This window comes from Brassica rapa, chromosome A06 (assembly GCF_000309985.2).
Source record: "Brassica rapa cultivar Chiifu-401-42 chromosome A06, CAAS_Brap_v3.01, whole genome shotgun sequence".
NCBI classification, from domain to species: domain Eukaryota; kingdom Viridiplantae; phylum Streptophyta; class Magnoliopsida; order Brassicales; family Brassicaceae; genus Brassica; species Brassica rapa.
Genome location: NC_024800.2, coordinates 1,205,395 through 1,228,458, shown reverse-complemented (window position 1 = coordinate 1,228,458; position 23,064 = coordinate 1,205,395). Strand labels below are relative to the sequence as shown.

The 23,064-nt window shown below is 36.2% G+C and overlaps 3 protein-coding genes across 3 annotated transcripts; 1 reads left to right on the top strand and 2 right to left on the bottom strand.

Annotated features, from left to right (window-relative positions):
- Positions 1-604: 604 nt before the first annotated feature.
- LOC108872193 (uncharacterized mitochondrial protein AtMg00310-like) lies at positions 605-3,620 on the bottom strand. Its single transcript, XM_018659560.1, has 2 exons — positions 3,373-3,620; positions 605-869 (listed from the first exon to the last, which is right to left on the bottom strand). The coding sequence occupies exons 1-2, from the start codon at positions 3,618-3,620 to the stop codon at positions 605-607; spliced, it is 513 nt and encodes a 170-aa protein (XP_018515076.1).
- Positions 3,621-4,442: 822 nt separating this feature from the next.
- LOC103871211 (beta-D-glucopyranosyl abscisate beta-glucosidase) lies at positions 4,443-7,986 on the top strand. The gene is made up of 13 exons (XM_009149438.3): positions 4,443-4,701; positions 4,811-4,880; positions 5,001-5,056; positions 5,141-5,216; positions 5,789-5,866; positions 5,967-6,054; positions 6,169-6,433; positions 6,527-6,636; positions 6,719-6,936; positions 7,019-7,053; positions 7,153-7,255; positions 7,335-7,446; positions 7,545-7,986. The coding sequence occupies exons 1-13, from the start codon at positions 4,534-4,536 to the stop codon at positions 7,750-7,752; spliced, it is 1,587 nt and encodes a 528-aa protein (XP_009147686.1). The 5' UTR covers positions 4,443-4,533; the 3' UTR covers positions 7,753-7,986.
- A 4,345-nt stretch (positions 7,987-12,331) lies between these two features.
- On the bottom strand, positions 12,332-14,557 carry LOC103871664. The gene has a single exon (XM_009149940.2). The coding sequence runs from the start codon at positions 14,555-14,557 to the stop codon at positions 12,332-12,334; it is 2,226 nt and encodes a 741-aa protein (XP_009148188.2).
- Between the last annotated feature and the right edge of the window lie 8,507 nt (positions 14,558-23,064).

Sequence of the window (23,064 nt, the reverse complement as noted above, 5' to 3'; positions counted from 1 at the left end):
ACGTTGTCAGCACCTCTTCAGGGGAGAGTGAAAATCCCTCAAACACGAAACGGTTACGGGCTTTCCAAAGATTCCATAGGATCCATGGGAACAAAGAGCCAGATGCCACCCCCGATGGAGGTAGGCACTTGATTGCACATAGATCACTCCAAGAAGCTCCCAATTCTACCATTCCACTACATTCCACTTCTCTAACCAGAGGGGCTAGTCTCCACACTTTTCGGGCAAAAGGGCATTGGAAAAGTAGATGAGTGATAGATTCAGTGCATCCGCATCTCTTACAGCGAGGGTCAATAGGAACTTGTCTAGCAGCGAGCCGTTCACCCACCGGTAACGCTCCTTTTAATACCTTCCATCCAAATAGTTTCACTTTCGAGGCGCAGTCCAAGTTCCATATGTTTTTGGTCCAGTTGAAGTCATGGCCAATAGGTTCTCCCTCTCTGTCCTCGTCCTCAACAGCAATATAGTACCCAGATTTGACAGAGTACTCACCTGTCTTAGTTCCCAGCCACACTAGCTTGTCCGGAGCTCCCGTTAGACTCTGCTTTATGCTGAGAATTTGATCTTCATACATAGGGAAGAGGAGTTGAATTCTCTCTCTATTTCATTGCTGCCCCCCTGGTACCATCAGGTCTGCTACCGTGAGATCCACTGCTTGCTCTCCCGGGGGTCCCATTGGTCTTGCTTGTTTGCTCATGGAGAGCCAAGGGTCACGCCACACATTGATAGATTTTCCATCTCCGACTGCCCAACCCAGGTTTTTCAGAAGAAGGTCTCGGCCAAGCAGCACACTACGCCATCCATGTGACATGACTGATGCTTCTGTGGCGGTGAGGATGGAGCCTCCAGGACAGTACTTACCCAACACACTACAAGAAAACACAACATTAACGACGGCGAAATTCGTAGTAAGTTCGTCGTAAAATCAGTTTTACGAGGAACTAGCGAGGAAACACGTTTCGTCGTTATTTGTTCGTCGTAACGCATATTTCCTTGCTAATTCGTCGTAAACTAACGAGAAAACATTTCCTTGTAAAGACGAAGCAAAGTATTCGTCGTAAAAACCACGTAACCCTTCCACGTAAGGGGGACGCTACATTTCCTCGTAAATACCTTGAAAACATTTCCTCGTAAATAACACGTAAATGTTTCCACGTCAAATACTCGTTAATCTTTCCTCGTAGTGTTGACGTAAATATTTTACTCGTTAATTCCTCGTAAAATTTCCACGTAAGGTTGTCGTAATTTAGCTACGAATTTACTTTGAGTTTATATTTTCCAGATTAAAAAAAAACAATGTATTTAATTATTTAATAAAAATCTAATTTAAAAAGAATATTAAATACGAAAATAATTTATACATAAATAATTTTTGAATTTATAATACAACCATTGAAAAAAAAAAAAACTAAGGGTCGTTCATCCCCGGTAGAATTCCTCACTCCTCCTCTCTACATCCGCGTCGGCATGTGTGACGGATGATGATTCGCCTAAAATTAACATCAACAATAATTAACAAATTCTATAAATCTAACTAAGTTCTCTACATTAACCACCTAATCAACACTAATTAACATAAAATCCGTAAAACTATCTAAATTTCCTACACTAACCACCTAATCTACCTAAACTAATCAAATTAGAGAGGAAATAGAGAGCGTACCATAGCTACAAAAGGGAGAGGAAGTTGAGACGAAATGGGAAGTGAGAACTCGCGTGTATATATAGGAAATTATGAAATATCGTAAATTCCTCGTAAAGTTACGAGGAACTCGTGAGGCCCGTGTTTTTATTTACGAGGAACTCGCGAGGTCCATGTTTCGTTTCCTCGTAACATCGTCGTTAATTTACGAGGAATTAGCGAGGCCCGCTTTTATTTTTACGAGGAATGAACGAGGCCCGCATTTTTTTATTACGAGGTCTTTACGACGATTTCTGCTTACGTGGAATTAACGAGTGCCACGTTCTTTATTTTTAAGAATCGTCGTAAGTTCCTCGTTAATTTACGAGGAAATAACTACGTTTATGTTTAAATCCCTAAAATCCGAAACCCCAAACCCCTTCTTCCTTATCTTCCTTATCTTCTACTTCATATATTCCAAACCCCAACCCCATCCTCCCTTTAACCTCAATCTCTTCTATCCATTCCAAACCCCAAATTCTGAAACCACAATTCCTTAACTAATAATCTCAATCTCTTCTTTCTAATTCAAACCCCATTACAAAAATTAAATTATATAAATAGATTTCCATGATTAAATCCATCAAATCACATGCATTAAATCTGAAAATCAATCATATTAAAACACAAATACATCAATCAGATACATCGACATTCTCGTCATTACTAGAAACATCATCATTTTCATTAAACTCGTCTTCAACAGCTTCGTCCGTGGCATCGTCAGTAATATCTTCGTACTCATGATTATGCGGATCAATGAGAAGGATGTCATCAATTTGTTGTTCAGGTACCTCAACTTCATCTATCTGTTCTTCTTGCAATGGTGGTTCTTCTCCACTGATGATTTGTCCACGAGGTGTAACTTTGATCACGGCAAACCAATTTATTCCCGTTTCGTTTCCTCGTTACATCGTCGTTAATTTACGAGGAATTAGCGAGGCCCGCTTTTATTTTTACGAGGAATGAACGAGGCCATCGTTTTTTTATTATGAGGTCTTTACGACGATTTCTGCTTACGTGGAATTAACGAGTGCCGCGTTCTTTATTTTTAAGAATCGTCGTAAGTTCCTCGTTAATTTACGAGGAAATAACTATGTTTACGTTTAAATCCCTAAAATCCGAAACCCCAAACCCCAACCCCAACCCCATCCTCCCTTTAACCTCAATCTCTTCTATCCATTCTAAACCCCAAATTCTAAAACCACAATTCCTTAACTAATAATCTCAATCTCTTCTTTCTAATTCAAACCCCATCACATAAAATTAAATTATATAAATAGATTTTCATGATTAAATCCATCAAATCACATGGATTAAGTCTGAAAATCAGTCATATTAAAACACAAATACATCAGTCAGATACATCGACATTTTCGTCATCACCAGAAACATCATCATTTTCATTACTCGTGATTATGTGGAATTTAGTAAGGTAGCCGAAACAAAAAACGTGTTACAATTACAAAGTGGGTGGACTCGAAAATTCTTCGTTAAGTAAATGTAAACTATTTCCTCGTAAAGAAGATGCTACTTTTACGTCGAGCTTACGAGGAAACAGTTTTTCATCGTAAAAACGAAGTTACCTTGCGTGGTTTTTACGAGGAAATCGTTTCCTCGTTATTTTACGACGAACTAACGTTGATTGTAAATTTCCTTGTAAGATTCTCGTAAAGTCAACGTAAATTTACGAGGACCAGTTTTCCTCGTTAATTTTCATCGTTAATCTTGTGTTTTCTTGTAGTGACAGCGTTTTACAGAGCAGGCTGTCTGGTTTCTGGATCATCCTCCATCCAATCTTGGCAAGTAAGGCGTCGTTAAACTTCTGAAAGTCGCGGAGACCCAGCCCACCAACAGATTTTGGTTTCGCTATCCTTTCCCAAGCGACCCATGCCATCTTTTTCTCATTCTCATTATTATCCCACCAGAATCGCGTCATTACTGACTGAATTCTAGGTTTTACTGACTATTGTTTAGAGTTTAGTATTAAATATAAAGGAGTTGGGGTTGAGTTTATAAATGTTCTGTAAATATTTAAAAAATTAGTTTAGTGTTATTTTATTATAAATTTAGGATATTTGTGAAAATAATCATTCAATATTGGTAAGTTTAAAAAGTGGTATGAAACTTGTGGTAGAATTGAGATTTTCCCAATGTTTTTTTAATAATTACTTTTTTTTACTAACGAAATTACCTAATTTTGTAGCATTGTTTTTTTTTTTTGTAAACTAGCATTGTTTTCTTAACATAGCATTGTTAATTTTTAGTTACCTCAAAATTTCAACCTTTAGTCGTTAATAAATTGGCACGTTAATACTGTAGGTTGGTTAATATGCTAGCTGGTTTTTACTTTGTAGTTAAATGAATCAGAAATTTAAGACCGCAAATATTTCTGTAAAATATAATTAAATCCAACGTGAAAGCTTCCCATATATATAGATATAGAATATTACAACACAGGTAACTGATTTACTTGATCGTGATACAAATGAAATAACCATTCATGTTATTAAAGATGTATCAATTCACTGAACGAACAACAAATAATATCAGTTACTTTTCACACAAAAAAATAACAAATAATATCAGATTACTAAAAAAAGGAATAACAATGAATCCGTTACATTTATGTGGCCAACTCGTAAATAGAAAAACGATTTCTTTTGGACAAAGAATAAGCACGTGTTTTGTTTACTCCAACCTAACTCACAAATGAACATGCACTTGTGGAGATGGTACTGAACTGAAATCAAGCTTACACTGACAGAACTCTATATAAGCATAAGCCCTCCTTCCCTTCATCTTCATCATTCCTTCACCACTGTCTTTAGAGAACGAGAGAGAAACACAAGATGGTGAAGTTCGAGAGGGTTCCTTTATTGTTAGGGTTAGTTCTGGTTCTAACTCTTGTCGGAGATCCGACCAAAGCCGATGGACCTGTTTGTCGTCAGGCTGAGAAATTTAGCAGAGCTAGCTTTCCTGAAGGCTTCCTTTGGGGAACCGCAACTGCAGCGTTTCAGGTCCATCTTTTACACTTCTTAATTTCAAAAATTATTTGTTCTATGTTTTGTTTATATACATTTTTTATATACATGATTTTAATTTTTTTTGTTATTATGTCGAATATAGGTTGAAGGAGCTGTTGATGAAGGTTGTAGAGGTCCAAGCATGTGGGACACTTTCACTAAGAAATACCCAGGTATATTTTTTTTCTCCCTTATCGATAAATAAATGTTTATATATATGTTGAACATATTTAAATTTAAAGAAAATGTTGAAAATAAGTTCAGAAAAAGAAAATGTTGAAACAAATTTTCAGGTAGATGTCAGAATCATAATGCTGATGTTGCTGTTGATTTCTACCATCGTTACAAGGTAATAACATTCATTGTTTTTTCTCTTCTTATGATTTAAATAGTCTTTTGATGGTTAACATATATATAGAATAAATATTAACAGGAAGACATTAAGTTGATGAAAGACCTCAACACTGATGCTTTCAGACTTTCTATTTCGTGGCCCAGAATTTTCCCACGTAAGTTTTTCTTCAATGTTATTCAATATGTTTGTGCTTATTGTTTTACCCCAAAAAAAATGTTCGTGGTATATTATCATATTATCATGGGAAATCAGGCCAAATGAACAAGAAAAAAACTATTCATTCCCTTCCACAAAGATAAACTTTTTAATATTTTCACACATATTAAAAAAACATATTAAACTATTATAATAAATATATCGTTTTCTGTAATTTTTAATCTTCAATAATTTTTAACCAATAATAATTCAATAAAGTCAATTAATTTTTTTAAAGTTTACAATTTTTTCATTGAAAACACAAAAATACATATTTGTGAAACAATTTTTTTCTTCTAAAAAGTCTATCTTAATGAAACAAAGGAAGTATAATTCATTAACTAACCAAAATCTCACCCTCTCTCCTCTTTTTTCTTCCTATCTATTTCTACCTTCTTACTGCAAATTTAATTTCTTTTTTTTTTGTTATCTCACAAATAATCCCTATTATCATTACTAATAGTCCATGGCTAATAGTTACAAATTGTTAATTATATGAAAATAACAAGTGAAATGCAAATTGTTTAACAGATGGAAGAATGTCGAAGGGAATAAGCAAGCAAGGAGTCCAATTCTACCACGACCTCATCGATGAGCTTCTCAAAAACAGTAATCTTTTTCACTTCAAAAACAATATTAATTAAAATTCATATTGATCAATTAATAACTCTTACAGTTACTTGTTTTCTTTTTGTGTGTGGAAATTTAGAGATAACTCCACTAGTAACAGTCTTTCACTGGGACACTCCTCAAGACCTAGAAGATGAATACAGTGGTTTCTTGAGTAGTAACATTGTGTAAGTTTTTGTTTCATGTATATAAATATATTATTTTCTTGATAAATAAATAAATAAATATATATATATATAAATTTGTGTGTTTTAATAACTATATTTTGTTAATAAATACAGGAAGGATTTCACGGAATATGCAAACTTTACTTTCCACGAATATGGACACAAGGTAAAAAACTGGATCACATTCAATGAGCCATGGGTGTTTAGTCGTGCCGGTTACGACGTCGGGAAAAAAGCTCCGGGACGTTGTTCACCGTACATCAAAGAGTACGGACCTTTATGTGAAGATGGACGGTCAGGATTCGAAGCTTATCAAGTCAGTCACAACTTACTCCTGGCTCATGCTTATTCCGTTCAAGCCTTCAGAGCATGCAAACAGGTTTATCTTAAATTACATGACTCTCATCTTTTATTTTTAACAAAACATATTTCTATAAACATTAATCTAATTTTTTTTCTTTCAAATTTATAGTGCGCTGGAGGTAAAGTTGGAATTGCACACAGTCCAGCATGGTTCGAACCAGCCGACCTTGACAGTGTTGGAGCTCCCATTGAACGTGTGCTTGATTTCATCCTTGGATGGTAACTAAAACATTTAACACCTTAATATATCCGCACTAGCCAAATATAATATAAGCTTATTGATTTTTTTTTAAAAAATTAGGCATTTGCATCCAACAACTTATGGAGATTATCCACAGTCGATGAAGGATCGCATCGGTCATAGATTACCAAAATTCACAGAAGCTGAAAAGAAACTTCTAAAAAATTCTGCAGATTATGTTGGAATGAATTACTATACCTCACAGTTTGGAGCTCATATGAAGACCGAAGATACCAAGAACATAAGTTGGACGTCAGATTCTCTTGTTCACTGGGAAAGTAAGTACTCAAATTTTCTTAAGTTGTTCAAATTATCTTTATTGTTCTAATTAATACTGATACGCGTTGCTTAATTACCCAGACAAGGATGTGGATAAATACCAGATTGGTAGCCAGGTAAATGAATCATTTTATTTATTAATATATTTCTCATACTTAACTTTTCTTTATTAGTAGTACCTTATAAATTTATAATACTAATATTGGTTCTTTTAGCCTGCTGGTGGTAAACTGCCTGTGTATTCAAGAGGAATGAGAAAACTTTTGAAGTATATCAAGGACAACTATGGAGACCCGGAGATTATGATTACCGAGAATGGTAAGAGAAAATGTTTAAAACTCTTTTCATAAATAAGTTTCCATTTTATCTAACAAATCTCGATTTTGTTTTCTTAAAGGATATGGAGAGGACCTTGGAGACCTTCATAATGATGTGAAAACTGGGACAAATGATCACAACAGGAAATATTATCTCCAGAGGCATCTCTTGAGTTTGCACGAAGCCATTTGGTAAGTAAAAGAATTCAACTCAAACCGAAAAACTACTAGAAAGCATTTAATACTAATTAATTACATAAATAATCCAATGAACATGATTGTTTTTGTAGCGAGGACAAGGTGAACGTAACGGGATATTACGTGTGGTCTTTAATGGACAACTTTGAGTGGCAAGATGGATACAAGGCGAGGTTCGGGCTTTACTACATCGATTTCCTTAACAATTTGACTCGTCACCAGAAAGTTTCTGGCAAATGGTTTGCCGATTTCCTTAAGCCTGGATTCCCAACTTCCAAGATCGTGAGGGAAGAACTCTAAGATCAAGAATCCAAATCATGAATCCTCCGAAGAAAACATAATATGTTGCAAGAGATCTTGTTCTTGAGGATTAATATCAGTCTGTGTCTTCTATCTATGGGTCATGTTTATCCTTTTATTAATATGTTGGTTGCTTTTGATGTTAACCATACTTGCGAGTTGTTGAAGTTGTCATTGTAATAATAAAATGTTGCTTTCGTCAACAAAATTAATAAGTACATGCTGTTGTCTTCTTTCTGTTCGTGTTAAAACAACACTTTAAATCTGTAGGAATTTGAACGCCACATTTTCAACTCTCATCTCCCTGATATTTTTTTTTCCAAGAACTACTGAATATATATCAACTTATTAATACTATATAAAGAAATTACATTAATATTTAATTAATTGATACTATAAAGTTGACGAAATGCAAAAGCTCTTAACGCTAAGGGTTTCGTTAGTAGGAATGACTGTCTAACTATTTATATATACTAATTTAAGTTACCACATATCCATGACTCTCAATCGTTTTTTTAACCCGGCGTTTACACAATTAACAGGACACGTTATTATGGCGATGCAGCTAGCTGGCTACGTTTTAGCTAAGGTCGCTACCAACAAAATTTTCATAGTAGTTTCGAAAGAAAAAACTAAATTTTCATAGAGCATCATTTTATCAATTTTAATGGGCACTATTATTCTAACATTATCAACTTTCATTGATTAAAGACAATGTGGTCATGAGGATTTGGACAAGGGAAGATGGGACATGAGAATAAAATACAAAAGTAGAGTTTTGCGAATGTCCTTCCATCATTCAGCGGTTTTCAAACATCATTCCGTCATTCCGCATGCTATCAATAAAAGCGTGCTAGAGGTGCAAAAGCACATGGTTTTAGACATTTTTTCTTAAATTTCTTTAAGCTTTAGGGTCCTAGATTTCTTAAAAAAAAATGTTATTATCCAACATATATACACATAAGCCCTTTTTCAAAAAAAAAAAAAAACATATATACACATGACTGAGATAGAAAGATAAATCAGCAGGTGTTTTTACGGTGAGTTTGTAAAACCCATTCATTTTTACAGGTCACTGCTCTGTAACTAGATTTAATTGGTTTATCATTATTTTGAGAAAAACAATTACAGCTCAGGATCCTTGCAAACTTTGAGCCGGGCCTCTATATAACTTACACATATTTTTAATTAATATTCATAACTTTAGTTGATAATTTAAATTGTGATATGTGTTTATAAAATTGTCTGAAAACAAGATCACAATTTAGATGACTTCATACTATATACAATAGTTTCAAGATTTAACACTTTACATTTCAACTTTTAATATTCCATATCATTTTTTTTCCACCTCATCATTCAACGCACATCCACCTTTGAAATACCACAATGATTTTGTTTAGTAAAATTCAAAATCATATTTTACTAATTAATCATTATTATTTTAATATCCAAATTAAATAAACCTAGTTTCTATTTATAGATAATGTAAAATAATATATTTTTATATAAGAAATAAAAATAAATTATTTAATTTATAATATGATTACTGATTTTAAATAATTAAAAACATATAACAAAATAAAAAATCTTTAAAAAGTGACATGTATTGTTGATGGTCCCTATTTTATTCTTATTCAACGTGTTAAATATTTTCAATACTAAATAATTTATCAATTTTTAATTTTCAATTTTCAACTTTCAACAGTCTCACAGTAGTGATTCAATTGTTGAATCTTTTATCCCACACCTCTACATAGTCCGATCAATGCGTTCTTACTCATTCATGTCCAAGTAGTAAATTAGTTATACACCCACACATATGTTCCACGTTGAAACGGCCTTCTATCGGTATTATTTGTCCGCTCTCGAATGCGAGAACACAATAGTTAATATAAAATTAAAAACCATCACATCAAATCCGAAGACACAATTGGATAAGCTGCTTTTTTTTTGGTAAAAGGATAAGCTGCTTTTTGACATAGATTAGTCACTTGTTACGGCTTGTTATAGAATGGTTGTAACCTTTTTGGATAACAATTAACAAAAATGAGTGATAAAACCGTGGACAAATAGCGTATTCTAACATGTGATTTAAATATCATAATAAATAATGTATTACATGTAACATAATATGTTTGTTACAAAGACACACATAGTAATGAACATAATTTATATTATTAGAACATAAATGGTTTTGCAATCCTACACTTTCTACAAATTAAAAAAAGGGTTACCTGATGCTCTAGGAGGATATTACAAGGTTCAGAAAAGAGGATACTACACTTTTTTTATTATAATAGACTTCCTGTGTTTTTAAGACAATAATATTCTGGTTTCTTCTTGTTTCAAAAAGATTGACATTTTAGGTTTTAAATGCACTTCTCACTGACTAATGTTAATAAACTGTGAATGTCAATTAATATTAATTGAGAGTAAGTGAATTCTTGAATTATTATTGGGGTTATAGTAGCTGGAAATTGTTTAATGTGAGAATGTACTTACATGCAAATAATAGTTGTAATTTTCGTGTGAAAAAAACTAAAATTCATTCTGTCAAAAAAAAGAGAGTATTATTTTCTTTGAAAATAACTCCAGTGACAAAATGTAATATACTCTCTATGTTTCATAATGAGTTAACACATAGATTTTGAAAAAAATTCAAAAAAAATTGAAAATACTGTTTTAATACATATTTGAATCATGTAATAAAATATGATGAAGTTCAAAGATGTTTGAAATCTTTGTTGTCTCCGTTTCTCTAGGGAATAACAATTTTATAGTGGTTAGTCTAATGATTTAGGGAGTACTTACAGTTTTGCTAAATTAATTGATAAAAAATTAGAACGATTTACATGTACCATGAAAAATAGTTTATCATAAATTAATACAAAAGTATAATGTGGTTATAAATTTTAAAACGAATTAAAAGATTATAGGCTTAATATATATATCATTTACCGAAAACTCACTATTTTCGTAGGGGGGGGGGTACACATAGATTTTGAGAAAAATTCAAAAAATTTGACAATACTGTTTTAATGCATAATTGAATCATGTAATAACATATGATGAATTTCAAAGAGGTTTGGAACCTTTGTTGTCTCCGTTTCTCTAGGGAATAGTAATTTTATAGTGGTGAGTCCAATGATTTAGGGAGTATTGGCAGTTTTGCTAAATTAATGGATAAAAAATTAGAACGATGTCCATGTATCATGAAAAGAAGTTTATCATACATTAATACAAAGGTATAATGTGGTTTTAAATTTTTTAAAATAAATTTAAAGATTATAGGCTTCATATATAGAGCATTTACCGAAAACTCACTATTTTCATAGGGGGGTACACATAGATTTTGACAAAAATTAAAAAAAATTGAGAATACTGTTTTAATACATATATGAATCATGGAATAACATATGATGAAGTTCAAAGAGGTTTGTAACCTTCGTTGTCTCCGTTTCTCTAGGGAATAGCAATTTTATAGTGGTTAGTCCAATGATTTAGGGAGTATTTGGAGTTTTGCTAAATTGATGGATAAAAAATTAAAACGATGTACATGTACCATGAAAATTTTTTTATCATAAATTAATACAAAGGTATAATGTGGTTTTAAATTTTTTAAAAAATTTAAAGATTATAGGCTTCATATATAGATCATTTACCGAAAACTCACTGATTTCGTAGGGGGGTACACATAGATTTTGAGAAAAATTCAAAAAAATATGACAATTCTGTTTTAATACATAGTTGAATCATGTAATAACATAGGATGGAGTTCAAAGAGGTTTGGAACCTTTGTTGTCTCCGTTTCTCTAGGGAATAGCAATTTTATAGTGGTTAGACCAATGATTTAAGGAGTATTTGCAGTTTTGCTAAATTAATGGATAAAAAATTAGAACGATGTCCATGTACCATGAAAAGGAGATTATCATACATTAATACAAAGGTATAATGTGGTTTTAAATTTTAAAACAAATTTAAAGATTATAGGCTTCATATATAGAGCATTTACCGAAAACTCACTATTTTCGTAGGGGGGTACACATAGATTTTGTGAAAAATTCAAAAAATATGACAATTCTGTTTTAATACATAGTTGAATCATGTAATAACATAGGATGAAGTTCAATTTGGTTTGGAACCTTTGTTGTCTCCGTTTCTCTAGGGAATAGCAATGTTATAGTGGTTAGTCTAATGATTTAGGGAGTATTTGCAGTTTTGCTAAATTAATGGATAAAAAATTAGAACGATGTCCATGTACCATGAAAAAGAGATTATCATACATTAATACAAAGGTATAATGTGGTTTTAAATTTTAAAACAAATTTAAAGATTATAGGCTTCATATATAGATCATTTACCGAAAACTCACTATTTTCGTAAGGGGATACACACAGAATTTGAGAAAAATTCAAAAAATTTGACAATACTGTTTTAATACATAGTTGAATCATGTAATAACCTATGATGAAGTTCAAAGAGGTTTGGAACCTTTGTTGTCTCCGTTTCTCTAAGGAATAACAATTTTATAGTGGTTTTTTTTTTTGAAACACAATTCGATTAAAACTAGTAAAGGTTAGTTAGGAGCAATGGAAGCATCCCCAACCACCAAAATATCAGATACATTCAAAGCCTCTTTGGCTAAACAATCAGCTAGAACGTTCTTTTCCCGAGAGATCCAAGAGAAAGAGACAAACTCAAACACTGATGCAAAAGATGTGATATCAGCTATCACACTATAGAGTTCCGCTATGGATACGTCAAGCTTCACTGCCTTGATCAAGTTCAGAGAATCCGACTCAAAAGCCACATAATTCAAACCCAAAGTTGCGCAAGACCGCACAGCCTCCCGGAGAGCGAGCCCCTCCGCCAACAGAGGCGAAGCAACGCTTTTCAGGGGCACTTTGAAGGATTGATTACCTGAGTGGGATAGAAGGACCCAACCTAAACCTGCAATATTTGAACCAGGTGCCCAAGCAGCATCCGACCGAATCACCGTCGCCTCAGGGTGAGTTAGGATCGGCGCTGGGAGATGTCGTATTCCGGTAAGGGGTTCCTTCTTGACTTCTGTGTTCCATTCCCTAGCTAGTACTATGGCGCCTGAAAGCGTTTCTTCTGGTGAAGCCGAGTGGCCTTCAAACACAAATTTGTTACGCGCTTTCCAGATCGACCAAAGCAGCCAAGGGGTCAGAGATCCTGAGATGATTCCTGCAGGGGGCAGACATTTAAGAGAGCAAAGAGTTTCCCAGCTAGACATTAAATCTATTATTCCGCTGAAATCCATGTCGGTATTGAGAGGGGCAAGTTGCCAGACTCGTTGAGTGAACCCACATTGGAAAAAGAGATGAATGATAGATTCTGAACAGCCGCACCGTTTGCAACGCGGATCCGCCGGGACGTGCCTTTGAACGAGTCTTTCTCCTACCGGTATAGCTCCCTTGAGAAGTTTCCACGAGAATAGCTTAACCTTTGGCGCACACTGCATGTTCCATACATTACTTCTCCACTTGAAACCATGATCTGTGGTGATGTCCTGCCTGGTTTCAACTCTAGTGACTGCAGTATAGTACCCAGATTTCGTTGTATAGTCCCCCGACTTTGTGGCTAACCAAACTTGTTTATCCGGAGCCCCAGTCAAGCTTGGTTTAAAGCACAGAATTTGCTCCTCGTAGAAGGGTAAAATTAGCTTAATCTTCGACACATCCCAGTCCCTTGTTGCAGGGTTGATGAGGTCCGAGACAGTAAACTGTGAATGTGGCTCGTTCGGAGGGCCCATTGGTCTCTCTTGGTAAGCAAGGCTCAGCCAGGGATCATTCCATATATTTATCGAGGTTCCATTTCCCACAACCCAGCCCAGGTTCTCTAACAGGAGGTTTCTACCTGCTAACACGCTTCGCCAGCCATGCGACATAGAGGAGGATTCGGTGGCCTGCAAGATGTTGCTGTCATGGCAATATTTTCCAAACAAGACTTTTCCCAACAGGCAATCTGGATTTTGGAACAGCCTCCATCCAATCTTGGCTAGGAGAGCGATATTAAAGCTCTGAAAATCTCGAAATCCTAACCCTCCATTGGCTTTAGGTTGTGCCATACTATCCCATGAGATCCACGCCATTTTTCTCTCGTTTTCGTCGCGATCCCACCAGAAGCGTGTAGCTGCGGATTGTAGCCGTTTACAGAGAGAGACCGGCATTAGGAAGTTAGACATCGGGTAGGATGGAACCGCTGTTAGGACGCTTTGGAGCATGACGAGTTTCCCGGCGGTTGAGAGGTATTTGTTCTTCCAACCCCTAGCTTTCTGCTTGATTCGATCCACATAGAAGGAGAAAAGATCTCGTTTTCGTCGCCCAAAATGTTCAGGAAGCCCCAAGTATTTGCCGTTTCCTCCTTCTTTTTCAATGTTTAACTCTGTTTTGACCATCATCTTCAAGGATGCCGGTGCTTTCCTAGAGAAGGTGATAGCTGATTTCTCCTTACTTATGGATTGACCCGACGCCTGCTCGTATTTGCCTAGAATAGAAGTGAGAGATGCACAATTCTCCTTGTCCGCTTGGAGGAAGAACATTGTATCGTCAGCGAAGAAGAGATGGGTTAGTCGAGGACAGCTACGTGCGACCCGCAGGCCTTGGAGCGTTCCTTCTTCTTGCGCTTTGTTACATAATCCCGAGAGGACTTCACTACACATTATGAATATGTAGGGAGAAAGAGGATCTCCTTGACGGAGACCTCTACTCGGTACTACCTTCCCTCTAGGCAAGCCGTTAATGAGGAAGGAGTATGTAACTGTTGTGATACAATGCATTATGCATCTGATCAGGTTTCGGTGGAATCCCAGCCGTCTCAAAACTAGTGAGATGAATTCCCATTCTAGGCGATCATAAGCCTTGCTCATATCCGTCTTAACCGCCATGGCCGCTGTTCCGCTTTGGATGTCTTGAGGTAGTGGAGAACCTCATGAGTGATTAGTACATTATCGCCTATTGCCCGTCCCAGAACGAAAGCAGATTGGTTCTCAGATATCAGCTTCGCCATCAGCGGTTGCAGTCTTCTAGTGAGAATCTTAGAGTAGATTTTGTAGTAGACGTTACACAGCGCAATTGGTCGATAGTCCGAAACCTTTTGCGGGTGTTGTATCTTTGGGATAAGCCGGATGTGTGTATCATTGATGCTTTCCGGTAGCGGCTCGCCTGCGAAGAAGCCCTGCACCTCCTTTATGATATCCGGCCCTATCTCGCTCCAATGAGTATGAAAGAACCCTGCTGAAAACCCATCCGGCCCCGGGGCCTTGTCAGCGTGGATCGAAAATGCAGCTTCTTTGATTTCTTGGGCTGACGGGATGGCAGTAAGGGAGTCATTTTCCTCAACTGTGACAATGGGATTGAGAGGTTGTCTCACAGTTTCTTCACGATCACCAGGCTGGGAGGAAAATAGCATTTGGAAATAGTTCCCAATAACCGATATGATCTCTTCTTCTTTGTGTACCATCTGACCATCTTCCTTCTCTATAACAGAGAATCCGTTAGCTCTCTTACGGGTCCTTGTGATGGCATGGAAGTACCCGGTGTTTCTATCCCCTAGTTTGAGCCATAGCAACCGGCTACGTTGCTTCCAATATTCTTCTTCAGCTTGATAAGCCGCATTGAGTTTCTCAGAAATGTTCTGGATCAGGGCAGTGTCATTCGCTGAACTTGAAAGAGCCTCGTCAAGTTCCTGCTTTTTCTGCCCAATGATCCGCTGGCTATTGCGCTGTTGGGTTTTATTCCAAGCTGAGATGGCACTTCGGGTGGAGCATAGCTTGTCACAGACTGAAGAGTTTGATGCCGACCGCCAGGTTTCAGAGATAACATTCTTCGCGTCCTCGTTTTTACACAACCTGCGGTCGTATCTAAACATACCCCTTCTTCTGCGATTACCTTTATCAAAAAAAGATAGCAGGGGTTTGTGGTCCGAGCTTTCAAAGCCCAAGTACTCACATCGTGCTGTCGGGAAGCACTCAGCCCATAATGTATTGGAGACTGCTCTATCTAGCCTGCATCGTACTAAGTGGTCTCCTCTCTTTCCCCTCCATGATAGGAAATCACCTGAATGTTGTAGGTCGAAAAGGTCTCCCTCAGAAAAGAAACTGCGCAGGTCTGAGAAAGAGCCCTCGGGCCTCTCAGTTCCACCATCTTTTTCATCTCCACTTATTAAGTCGTTGAAATCCCCGGTTACGAACCAGGGCTCATTGCGACCTTCAGCTTTGGTTAGAAGTTGGTTCCATAAGAGATTCCTCTGTAATCTATCAGTACTCGCATGAACAAAAGAAGAGTAGAAAGATTTTCCTTCAAACATCACAAGTGTGTCTATTACATTAGAGTTCGATTCTATCACTTGGAGGTTTAACTCTTGTTTCCAAAATAAACCTAGGCCTCCTGCTCCATGCCCTGTTGGAGGCACAAGGTGATGGCAATCATATCGCGTGCGCAGATGTTCGAGTTTCTTTAATACCACTTCATCGGGATTTTTAGTCTCGCAAAGGAAGATAATATCCGGATCATACTTCTTGGATATTTCTCCCAATCTTCGAACTGTCCGGGGATTCCCCAACCCCTGACAGTTCCAGCTGGCTATCGCTAAGGAGCGGGGCTGGATGGTATCCGAAAATCCATCCTGCGTCGAGTAGACTTTGGTATCAGATTAACCAGGGGTGCATTCTCCGACGTTGTTGCCCTTTGCTCCTGAGATGTACCCGCACGTGAGGATCCCCCTCTTTTTGCTTTGGTTATTTTGTTTGCAGCTGTTGATCCTCCAGCCACAGTTGCCGTTTTTCGTCTGACAGGGGACGGTTTTGATTGAGCAGTCTTCCGCTTTGGTGGAGCTGTCCTTGAAGGATTGGAGGCCTTAGTTGTTGTCCCTCTTGGACCGGGAGGGCGTCCTGGCTTTCTTCTTTCAGTGGGCAGGTCAGCAGGATCCCTATTTATCTCTGTTGCATTTGGGCTCGGCCCCAGCCGCAATGGTGCTGGAACTCTCTCATTACTTCCTTCCAGTAGTGCTTCTCCACCTCTCTCCGAGTGGCTTTGGCACGGTTGGAGGGAACCTAGCCGAAGAGGGGCAGGGATTCTTTCCAATGTAGCGGGGCTAGTACCTACTTGGCCCTTTCCGGAGGTTGTTAGGGGGTTTTGGGCTGATGAGCCCAGTCTCTGAGAGGCCGGAGGTCGTTCAGGGGTGAGGTTTTTTGAGGCTGAGTTTTGGCTGTTAACAGTGAGAGAGGCACGAACCATTTGAATGGCGGCTTCTTCCATTTGTCCTCGCTCCTCAGCTTGTCTAACTCTTTCCATTCTCGCTTCCCTTTCCGTAGGATCCGCACACTTAGTATACTGCAGCATAACATCTCGTACCTCTCCCCTAGCTTCAATAAGAGCCTCATGCTGACTTGTAACAATATTCTCTTCTTGGGGAATCCCCCTTTCTGGCATCTTATGTAGGTTTCTTGAAGCACTTGAGCTCATTTCTTTTGCCATTATCGGTTCCTTTTGAACTTCACGATAGTAGCTTACGATAGGAGGAGCAGGAGGGAAGCGGTGTCTAGCTGGCTCATGAGATGGGCGTGAAGATCTATCAAAATCCCCTCTGGATCGCTCTCTCGCTTGAGAAGAGCGGCGAGTAGAGCCTCTCTCCTGCCAAACTCTTGTTTGCTCTTTGTATGGTCTTAGTTGCAGGACCTCCCTTGGTTCTTTAGAAGATCTTTTATCGTAGTGCTTCCTCTGATTTGAGGCAGAGAATTGGAACGGCTCATTACTTGTATAGTCTCTTTCCTTAGAGCTGTGGGCGTTCCGTGCTGAGGATTGAGATGCTTCTCGGATAGAGCCAGTTTGCTGTACTTTTAGCGACTGACCTTTGGCCCTATCTGTCTCTTGAGATGCTCTCAGAGCTTTTGCTTCCGCCCTTGCAACGAGGCATTCTTTTAGCTCATGGTCAAGGCGCAAGCATTTAGTGCAATGCTTATCAAGACGTTCATACATCAGAGTAGTAGTGACCTCGTCTCCATTTGGAAATTCCACTACTGATGTTGTAATCAGCGGGAGCAGGCCATCAATATGGACCTTCATCCTAGCTGTAAGGGAAGTAATCTCCGCTTTCTCGTACAGTCCAATATTTTCTCCGATCACTTTGATAGTAGCTTCAGTCCACAGGTGCACAGGGAGACCTTGCACTTTAATCCAAAAAGGAATTAGAGAGGGGAAACTCGGGGAAACGGTGGGCTCCCAACGCTGCAGAATAACCATCCATCGTGCGTAGTGGTAAGGGCGTTGGTCCAAGACAGCTAGCAAATCCGTCTCTCGCTCGAATTGGAATTGGAAGAGACCATTCCCTAGGTCTGCGCCGACCGGCTTGAACTCCTTCTTCCAGTGTTCGGTGAAGAACGGGATAAGCGACCAGACTTTTTGCACCGATTTGTTGGTTACTCTCCCTATGAGGGTTAGTGAATGCTTTCGTAGCAGTTCTGAGTTATCCGGCAGAGGGGCCATAACTCGAGTAGCACGCGGTGGTTGCTGGGATCCTAGGTCGAGGCCTTTGCCTTTCGCAGTGGAGGAGAGTCGTCTGTGCGACATTGGTATAACTCAGGTAGCGGTCTGAGGCCTGAGAGAAAACAACAGAGTACACAGCTCAACACTATTTGCTTAAGGGAGTCCCCCAAAGTCAAAATAGTTTCGCTTGTAGGAACCAGTCTTGTGGTTTAAAGGCGAAGGTGATTGATAACCGGGAGTTTTAAGTAGATATAATTCAGGACCAGGATTCCCCAGTGAAAGAGCAGAGTTCTTGCCGGCGAGGTTACAGAGAGACCTCTGTGAAAGTTGGTTTAAAGTTCCGGTTGAAGACGTCAGCCGGTGAGGACAAAGAGGTCGTCATTTGCTGGTACGGCAAGGGAGTGGCTCCGAGACCGGAGAGGCCGCAACGGCGGTGGAGAGTCGGACCCGTCGACCGGAGTCGCAGGTGGAACCCGGTGTTTTTCCGTCAGAGCCTTTGATGGACCGGTGGTTCCTGCTAAAAAGGGAAAGTTTTTGAATTGGAAAAAGAATATCAGAGGTTCTGCACCAATCAGAAACAAAGAACCGCTGGACCGTGGGAGGGGATCTCGGTGGACCCGCTGGGTAAGGACTTATTTCGGTAGATGGGCCTGGGAGAGAAAGTCAGCGCTTTTGTAGAGGCTTGTCAATTTTATAGTGGTTAGTCCAATGATTTAGGGAGTATTTGCAGTTTTGCTAAATTAATTGATAAAAACATTAGAACGATTTCCATTACCATGAAAGGAGTTTATCATACATTAGTACAAATGTATAATGTGGTTATAAATTTTAAAATAAATTTAAAGATTATAGGCTTCAATATATAGAGCATTTACCGAAAACTCAATATACACACAGATTTTGAGAAAAATTCAAAAAATTTGACATTACTGTTTTAATACATAGTTGAATCATGTAATAACATATGATGAAGTTCAAAGAGGTTTGGAACCTTTGTTGTCTCCGTTTCTCTAGGGAATAGCAATTTTATAGTGGTTAGTCCAATGAGTTAGGGAGTATTTGCAGTTTTGCTAAATTAATGGATAAAAAATTAGAACGATGTCCATGTACCATGAAAAGGAGATTATCATACATTAATACAAATGTATAGTGTGGTTTTAAATTTTAAAACAAATTTAAAGATTATAGGCTTCAATATATAGAGCATTTACCGAAAACTCAATATTTTCGTATGGGTTAACACATATATTTTGAGAAAAATTCAAAAAATATGACAATTCTGTTTTAATACATATTTGAATCATGTAATAACATAGAATGAAGTTCAAAGAGGTTTGGAACCTTTGTTGTCTCCGTTTCTCTAGGGAATAGCAATTTTATAGTGGTTAGTCTAATGATTTAGGGATTATTTGCAGTTTTGCTAAATTAATGGATAAAAAATTAGAACGATGTCCATGTACCATGAAAAAGATATTATCATACATTAATACAAAATTATATTGTGGTTTTAAATTTTAAAACAAATTTAAAGATTATAGGCTTCAATATATAGAGCATTTACCGAAAACTCAATATTTCCGTAGGGGTTAACACATAGATTTTGAGAAAAATTCAAAAAATATGACAATTATGTTTTAATACATAGTTGAATCATGTAATAACATAGGATGAAGTTCAAAGAGGTTTGGAACCTTTGTTGTCTCCGTTTCTCTAGGGAATAAAAATTTTATAATGATTAGTCTAATGATATAAGGAGTATTTGCAGTTTTGCTAAATTAATGGATAAAAAATTGGAACGATGTCCATGTACCATGAAAAGGAGATTATCATACATTAATACAAAGGTATAATGTGGTTTTAAAGTTTAAAACAAATTTAAAGATTATAGGCTTCATATATAGATCATTTACCGAAAACTCACTATTTTTGTAAGGGGGTACACATAGATTTTGAGAAAAATTCAAAAAATTTGACAATACTGTTTTAATGCATAGTTGAATCATGTAATAACATATGATGAATTTAAAAGAGGTTTGGAACCTTTGTTGTCTCCGTTTCTCTAGGGAATAGCAATTTTATAGTGGTTAGTCCAATGATTTAGGGAGTATTTGCAGTTTTGCTAAAATAATTGATAAAAAAATTAGAACAATTTCCATGTACCATGAAAGGAGTTTATCATACATTATTACAAATGTATAATGTGGTTTTAAATTTTAAAACAAAATTAAAGATTATAGGCTTCAATATATAGCGCATATACCTAAAACTCACTATTTTCGTAGGGGGGGGGGGTACCTATAGATTTTGAGGAAAATTCAAAAAAATTTACAATACTGTTTTAATGCATAGTTGAATCATGTAATAACATATGATGAAGTTCAAAGAGGTTTGGAACCTTTGTTGTTTCCGTTTCTCTAGAGAATATCAATTTTATAGTGGTTAGTCCAATGATTTAGGGAGTATTTGCAGTTTTGCTAAATTAATGGATAAAAAATTAGAACGATGTTCATGTACCATGAAAAGGAGATTATCATACATTAATACAAATGTATAATGTGGTTTTAAATTTTAAAACAAATTTAAAGATTATAGGCTTCAATATATAGAGCATTTACCGAAACCTCAAAATTTCCGTAGGGGTTAACACATAGATTTTGAGAAAAATTCAAAAAATATGACAATTCTGTTTTAATACATAGTTGAATCATGTAATAACATAGGATGAAGTTCAAAGAGGTTTGGAACCTTTGTTGTCTCCGTTTCTCTAGAGAATATCAATTTTATAGTGGTTAGTCCAATGATTTAGGGAGTATTTGCAGTTTTGCTAAATTAATGGATAAAAAATTAGAACGATGTTCATGTACCATGAAAAGGAGATTATCATACATTAATACAAATGTATAATGTGGTTTTAAATTTTAAAACAAATTTAAAGATTATAGGCTTCAATATATAGAGCATTTACCGAAAACTCAAAATTTCCGTAGGGGTTAACACATAGATTTTGAGAAAAATTCAAAAAATATGACAATTCTGTTTTAATACATAGTTGAATCATGTAATAACATATGATGAAGTTCAAAGAGGTTTGGAACCTTTGTTGTCTCCGTTTCTCTAGGGAATAGCAATGTTATAGTGGTTAGTATAATAATTTAGGGAGTATTTGCAGTTTTGCTAAATTAATGGATAAAAAATTAGAACGATGTCCATGTACCATGAAAAAGAGTTTATCATACATTAATACAAAGGTATAATGTGGTTTTAAATTTTAAAACAAATTTAAAGATTATAGGCTTCATATATAGAGCATTTACCGAAAACTCACTATTTTCGTAGGGGAGGTACACATAGATTTTGAAAAAAATTCAAAAAATTTGACAATACTGTTTTAATGCATAGTTGAATCATGTAATAACATATGATGAATTTCAAAGAGGTTTGGAACATTTTTTGTCTCCGTTTCTCTAGGGAATAGCAATTATATAGTGGTTAGTCCAATGATTTAGGGAGTATTTGCAGTTTTGCTAAATTAATGGATAAAAATTTAAAACGATGTCCATGTACCACGAAAAGGATATTATCATACATTAATACAAATGTATAATGTGGTTTTAAATTTTAAAACAAATTTAAAGATTATAGGCTTCAATATATAGAGCATTTACCGAAAACTCAATATTTCCGTAGGGGTTAACACATAGATTTTGAGAAAAATTCAAAAAATATGAAAATTCTGTTTTAATACATAGTTGAATCATGTAATAACATAGGATGAAGTTCAAAGAGGTTTGGAACCTTTGTTGTCTCCGTTTCTCTCGGGAATAATAATTTTATAGTGGTTAGTCTAATGGTTTAGGGAGTATTTGCAGTTTTGCTAAATTAATGGATAAAAAATTAGAACGATGTCCATGTACCATGAAAAGGAGTTTATCATACATTAATACAAAGGTATAATGTGGTTTTAAATTTTAAAACAAATTTAAAGATTATAGGCTTCATATATAGAGCATTTACCGAAAACTCACTATTTTCGTAGGGGGGTGGGTACACATAGATTTTAAGAAAAAATTCAAAAATTCTGACAATACTGTTTTAATGCATAGTTGAATCATGTAATAACATATGATAAAGTTCAAAGAGGTTTTGAACCTTTGTTGTCTCCGTTTCTCTAGGGAATAGCAATTTTATAGTGGTTAGTCCAATGATTTAGGGAGTATTTGCAGTTTTGCTAAATTAATGGATAAAAAATTAGAACGATGTCCATGTACCATGAAAAGAAGTTTATCATACATTAATACAAATGTATAATGTGGTTTTAAATTTTAAAACAAATTTAAAGATTATAGGCTTCATATATAGAGCATTTACCGAAAACTCAATATTTCCGTAGGGGGGTAACACATAGATTTTGAGAAAATTCAAAAAATATGACAATACTGTTTTAATACATAGTTGAATCATGTAATAACATAGGATGAAGTTCAAAGAGGTTTGGAAACCTTTGTTGTCTCCGTTTCTCTAGGGAATAGCAATTTTATAGTGGTTAGTCTAATGATTTAGGGAGTATTTGCAGTTTTGCTAAATTAATGGATAAAAAATTAGAACGATGTCCATGTACCATGAAAAGGAGATTATCATACAGTAATACAAAGGTATAATGTGGTTTTAAATTTTAAAACAAATTTAAAGATTATAGGCTTCATATATAGATCATTTACCGAAAACTCACTATTTTCGTAGGGGGGTACACATAGATTTTGAGAAAAATTCAAAAAATTTGACAATACTGTTTTAATGCATA